This window comes from Mastomys coucha, unplaced genomic scaffold (assembly GCF_008632895.1).
Source record: "Mastomys coucha isolate ucsf_1 unplaced genomic scaffold, UCSF_Mcou_1 pScaffold21, whole genome shotgun sequence".
In the NCBI taxonomy this organism is placed as follows: domain Eukaryota; kingdom Metazoa; phylum Chordata; class Mammalia; order Rodentia; family Muridae; genus Mastomys; species Mastomys coucha.
Window position 1 is genome coordinate 23966546 of NW_022196904.1, and position 6285 is coordinate 23972830.

Consider the following 6285-nt stretch of genomic DNA (forward strand, 5'->3'; position numbering starts at 1 on the left):
GGGTGGGGGTTCAGGAAAGGGACTTGGAAGAGACAGGCACCCAATAGGGGTGTCATAGGTCTCAGGGGCCCTGTACTGTAACTCCTGCTGATGGACAGTCACCTTTTTTGTTGCCGGAGCTCTGCCCTCTGAGCCCTTAGCACCTGCAACACAGGGTCTTCCTGAAACTCGCTGCCGTCAGAGTCTGGGGAGTAAAAGGCTCAGCTCCAGAAGGCAGACACGGGGTTTGGGACCACCCTCAAGATACCCAAGGGCCCAGGAATCCCCCCTCACCTTCCGCAGCCTGCAGAAGCCGGGCAGCCTGGGACAGCAAGTCCTCGGAAGGAGCGTGGCTCGAGGCAGGCAAGGCCATGGTCAAGGGGTCACCTGCTCCCATCTTGGGTGCAGATGTCTCGAATTCGAGTGACTGGACCTTTGACAGTGTGGATACCTTTGGGGCTGTAGCTGGCTGTGGATCCCCAGCTTCAGCTGAGAGAGTCACTTTATTTTTGCGGGACTCTGTCTTGGACCCACACCGAGACTCGGATGGAGGGGGCACAACTTTGGCTTGAGAAGGGGTGGCCTTGACTTTCCGGGAATCTGCCTCAGATGGGGGCGTATCCTCCAGGTTGTCTGGGAATAGCCGAGCTGTCACTACCTGGCCCAGGGCCCCCCTGAGCTGCAAACAGGGACCCTCCAAAGCTGCAGTGTCTGGTCCGGTAGTCCCCTGGTGAGACGAAGTGCTCGCCCTCCTTGGCTTGGGGCCCAGCTTCTTGGGCTGGACAGAGCTACTCAGCTCAGGGGTGGTTGGTCCCTCGGGGGTGTCAGCTAGTGGGCAAGTGGAAGCGAGGGTGGAAGTGCAGGGAGGTGGAGCTGAGGCTGGGGGCCCTGAGATGGAGACCTGGAGAGCAGGGGTAGGGGCTGAGGTAGTTGAAGTGGAGGTAGGTGGTACAGGAAAGGAGGCCAAGGGAGCAAGGGTGGAGGTTAGCAGTGTGGTAGGAAGCATCCCAAGAGGAACCCAAGGATTGGCCTGTGGGGCCCAGAGAACCCCGTGGGTACCAGGCGCCCAGATATGTGGAGAGGGCCCTGAGAGAGGTGGCCTCTCCATGTAGAAGGCCTGTGGGAGAGGAGGCTGGGCCACAATGCCACATGGTGGAGCACAGTTAGGCTGGGTCCCCTGGGAACCAAGATTCACTGCAGAAACAGAAGTCTGCAAGCAGAAAGGAAGAGGTGAATGGTCCTGTGTCACCTTCGAGTGTCCCTTATCACTGTCAGGCTCACTCTTCCAACTCACCTGAGAGGTGAGGGCTGGCGACCGAGGCAACACCCAGGTTCCGTCACCTGCACCTTGTAGAGACTCCTCAAGCTTCCTCCGCTGCCGCCATTGGTATAAAATGTCTTCCTCAGGATGAAGGGTTGCCTGGGAGGAGGCTGGGCGGGGCACAGGGATGGCCTGAGATGGCGCTGGGGCAGCTGTGAAAGAAGTAGAGAGAAATGGGCTGAGGAGAGCACAAGCTGAAGCCTGAAGGCCACCGTGCTGGACGGCTGTGCAGCCCAGACACCATCCAACTCCGTTTTGAAGTGGGAAGCTGGGTTGGGGCTTCTTGCTCTCTTACAGTTTTAATTTGAAGCCTGGGCCTGGTCCAAATTGGCAATCCTCCTGACTCGGTCTGGCTTTATATGCAAGTTTACTACACCCAGTTTGTAGTTGTACTTGTATTTTTCCTTCCTTGCCTTTTCTTTTCTTCCTCTGTGACTGTTTTGAATTTGGTCACTTGCCTCCCCTCTGCTGGTCCAGCTCTGGTCCAGGTGCTGAGAGCAGCCACAGGACCCTATTAACATTTACATGGCCAACCTCTGCCACCTGTACTACGCTGCTCTATCTCTGGCTCTTGCCTTATCTCACCATGTAACCTTGGCTGGCCTGGAACTCACTGTGTACCAGCTCTCCTCCAACTCACAGATCTACTGTCTCTGCCTTCCAAATGCTCAGATTAAAGAGGTATGTTCTCAGCTTTTTTTTTTTTTAAAGATTCATTACGGGTGGTTGGGAGCCACCATGTGGTTGCTGGGATTTGAACTCAGGACCTTCTGAAGAGCAGTTGGTGTTCTTACCTGCTGAGCCATCTCTCCAGCCCGTTCTCAGCTTTAATCCCAGCACATGGGAGGCAGAGGCTGGTGGATCTGAGTTTGAAGCCAGCCTGATTTACAGATCAAATTCCAGGACAACCAGTTCTATGCAGAGAAACTTTGTCTCAATATCATCCCCACCCCTGCCAAAAAAGGCATGCTGTCTGAGACCTCTGTCTTGTGAGATAGTCTCACAGAGCCTATGCTGGCTTCAAACTCAGAATGTAGCTGAGACTGACCAGAGCTACAGATCTTTCTGCTGGGGCTGCAGCAGCAGCATTCCCAGCTTCATCTCTCAAGTTTTTGGCCTTCAACAGTTCTCACTCTGTAGCTAAGCTGCACTGATGTATGTACTATAAACGTGTTTATATGCAATGTAGACATGGGTTTGGGACAATGCATAAGGCTGGAACACATTGAGACTTAGCTAAGCCATATGAAATTGCCAAATACTCAACTATTTTTGACCTACAAAAAAGTTCCATGTGGTTCATTGTGATATTAAACAAGGCAAAAAACCAAAACCAAACCAAACCAAAACAACAACAACAAAACCCCATTGTAGTGACACGCTCCTGCAATCCCAGTGCTAGGGAGGCCAGTGTGAACTACACATGGGTTCCAAGTCAGCCTGGGAGGCATAGCAGGACCCTGCTTCAAAGAAATAAAACTAAAATCAATAAGGTATAAATATTCCCTCTAGCTGGGCGGTGGTGGCGCACCCCAGCATCTGGGAGGCAGAGGCAGGCAGATCTCTGAGTTCGAGGCCAGCCTGGTCTACAGAGTGAGTTCCAGGACAGCCAGGGTTACACAGAGAAACCCTGTCTCAAAAAAAAAAAAAAAAAAAAAAAAAATCCCTCTACTCTGTACTAAGCCATCTGATTTTAGAGCTTATGTGTATAACGGCTTCTGTGTATATGTCAGCTGGCATACCCCTGACAGCGTCTGTTGACACATATATGAAGGGCCTGCCCCATACTCATGAACCCATTTCATCCTCACAGTACCTGTCAGTGAGGGATCCAGTTATTATTCCTGGTTCCCAGTTAGAGAAACAAGGCCGGGCCAGGAAGTGGTGGCGCACGCCTTTAATCCCAGCACTTGGGAGGCAGAGGCAGGCAGATTTCTGAGTTCAAGGCCAGCCTGGTCTACAGAGTGAGTTCCAGGACAGCTAGGGCTACACAGAGAAACCATCTCTTGAAAAACCAAAAAAAAAAAAAAAAAAAAAAAAAAAAAAAAAAAAAAAAAAAAAAAAAAAAAAGAAACAAAGCCAGGAGAAGCCAAAGTCACAAAGCTAGTTAATAGATAAGATGAGAGATTTGAATCTGGCTACCATCAATTCTTACCTCCCAGCACAGGTTTTTTGGGACTAGAACTCTTGTTGGAGTCCAGATTAAAAGTCACAGAGCAGGAAGAGAGATCATCAGAGCTGATGGGGAAGGAGGAGCCGCTGGCATCTTTGGGACTGAGGGAGCAGGAAGAGAGGGAGGCCTTGCTGTGGAGAGAAGGCAGCAGTGAGGACAGCAGTGACCGTGTACAACTGGTAAGGGAGAATATGGGGAGAGGCGTCACCTGCGCTTGAGCAACCTGGCTGCTCGGCTTTGTAGGCTCAGGGTTTCCAGGTCCAGCAGAGACGAGTTCCATGAGTTCAGACTCTGCACAGAGAGAGGGGCCAGAAGCTAGCCCCTACGCCAAAGGCTGCTGGAAAAGAGGCTCTCTGCAGAAGGCCTGGGGGATGATATTCCTCCTAGTGCTTCAAGTTTACAACCATCTTCTCTACCTTGAGGGAGGAGAGGCTCTCTTTCCTGCTTTGGTTTTTGGGGTTTCTGTCTTTGAGACAGGATCTAACTTTGTAACCCAGGCTGGCCTTGAACTCTCCATCCTACTACCTAAGCCACCCCAGTACTGAAGGCTTAGAGGGGGAAGTGTTTTCTGTACAGGTCTATGATCCCTAGAACCAATACGTAAGTGAAAGAAGAGAATCGGGTCCTAAGCTAACCTCTGACACACACACACACACACACACACACACACACACACACACACAGACCGACTCAAGACATAGACATGCACTACATTTAAAATTTAAAAAGGAAAGATCAAGCCTATTTTCCTAACCAGGCCCTGCCTAATCAAATAGTTCAGAGACTGACTGGATATAAGACAGAGATGTGGGGGCTAGAGAGATGGCTCAGCCATTAAGGTAACTGTTCTTCCGAAGGATCTAGATTCAACTCCTAGCACCCAGGTGGAAGCTCACAATTGTTTGTAACTCCAGTTCCAGGAATCTGACACCCTCTTCTGGCCTCCATGAGCACCACACCCACAAGTGGTACACAGACATACATTTGGGCAAAACACCCATACACATAAAATTTTTAATTAAAAAACAAGAAGAGAGGGGAGGGGAGAAGAAAGCCTGTCAGTCTGTCCTTCAATCTTACTTTCCACTGTTATATCTGAGTACCACAGGCATCTCAAGCCACTGGGGTCCATCTTGGTTACTGTAAGGAGACAGTCTATCAAGGCTTAGGCCAGGGATCCAGAACCAGGAGTTAGGCTTCCTCTAGCACTGTCCAAACATATGGATCTGGCTCATATGGAGCGTTTTGAATGCTCAGTCCATAGTTTATGGTACCATTTTGAAGGCTATGGACTCTTTAGAAAGCAGGCTCTTGAAGGTATACCCACACAGCGTTCCCATGTGCACTCTCTGCCTCCTAGCCTCCACCCCACACTTCTGCACTGACAGCTCCTGAAACTGGGCTTAGAATAAACCTTTTTCTTCCTTCTTTCTGCCAAGTGTCTTGGTCATATCAACGTGGGTGTAATGAATACACACGCACACATCTACTTTTTTTTAAGAGTTCAAAGTTATGGGGCTGGAGAGATGGCTCAGCGGTTAAGAGCACTGGCAGCTCTTCCAGAGGTCCTGAGTTCAATTTCCAGGAACCACATGCTGGCTCACAACCATCTGTAATGGGATCTGATGCCCTCTCTGGCATGCAGGTATACATGCAGATAGAGCACTCATATATTAAATAAATAAATCTTTTTTTTTTAAAGGTTCAAAGTTGTATTTAACTACAAATCTTATTGTTAAACTTTTATTATATTATTAATTTTTTTGAGATAGGATATTATACAGCCCAGGGAAGCCTCTAACTTCGATGACCTTAAACTTTTGCTCCTCCTTAAACTTTTACCTCCTGGGTGCTAAGGTTACAGCTGTGTGCCACCATGCCTACTTTATGTGGTGCCCAGAGATCAAATCAGGGCTTTCTACCTGCTAGGCAAGCACCTTCCCAAAGGAGCCATATCTCAGGTCTACAAACCCTCTTTTGTTTATGATGCTTTAAGTTGGTCAGTATATCTGCTTCTGTCCCAGGGCTTGTACTGCCAGTCCAGGCACACAGGAGAGGGACAAGAGAACACTGTCACCTGCTTTACTTTCTGAAGAGGCGCAGAAGCCAGAGATGTACTGGACATGCCAGTGGGAGAGGGACCTGTCACGGCAGATCTTCCTGTAGGTTCACCAGCTCCTGCTAGGAAACCTCCATTAAGTGACCGGGACCAGGAAGAGGGGCGGCCAGGCTCTGAGCAGGACAGATTTAGGTATACCTGCTGCAAGCTGACTGCTCAAGTCTGACGTAGGCTGTAGCCACCAAAAGTCAGCTGGGGTGGGGCCTGCAGGCTGGCGGTCCTCTCGGCTAGTGGGCTGGGCTTGGCGGAACCTGTTTATGTACCTGTGAACATGGATGGATGAGACCGCAGGGGGGAGTTAGGGAGCCATGTAGAATAGAATCACAGTAGCCATCAGAACAGCAGTAGGCACATTGCCCTTTCTTCTTTTATCAAGCACCATGGAAAGGTGCACTCAGTGGCCCGGACAAAACTAACCCTTTTCCTGGTGGATAGTGGTGGCACACACCTTTAATCCCAGCCCTTGTGGGGAAACTGGGGTGGGTGCAGTGGGGAGGCAGGCAGATCTCTGAGTTAGAGGACAGCCTGGTCTACAGTTAGTTACAGAACAGCCAGAAGCACACAGAGAAACCCTGTCTGAAAAAACTAAACAAAACAAAAATAAGAATAAAAATAAAAAACTGCTTTCTTCACGTCTACTAAAAGCATACAATTGGCCTGAAAAATCGGTTTCTTTCTTTTTTTTTTTTTTTT

At 49.6% G+C, this 6285-nt stretch overlaps 1 protein-coding gene across 5 annotated transcripts in view; it reads right to left on the minus strand.

The window, feature by feature from the left end:
- Positions 1-6285, minus strand: part of Proser3 (proline and serine rich 3) — a 10566-nt gene that overhangs the window by 843 nt on the left and 3438 nt on the right. For 2 of the 5 annotated variants that reach the window (XM_031386082.1, XM_031386081.1), the window contains 7 exons: positions 5731-5855; positions 5551-5654; positions 3682-3764; positions 3456-3604; positions 1274-1452; positions 274-1189; positions 103-184 (listed from right to left, as the gene is read on the minus strand). In XM_031386082.1, coding sequence (XP_031241942.1) covers positions 103-184; positions 274-1189; positions 1274-1452; positions 3456-3604; positions 3682-3764; positions 5551-5654; positions 5731-5855 — 1638 coding nt within the window. The remainder of the gene's footprint in view (positions 1-102; positions 185-273; positions 1190-1273; positions 1453-3455; positions 3605-3681; positions 3765-5550; positions 5655-5730; positions 5856-6285) is intronic. The other 3 variants (XM_031386085.1, XM_031386083.1, XM_031386084.1) reach the window with 3 other exon arrangements.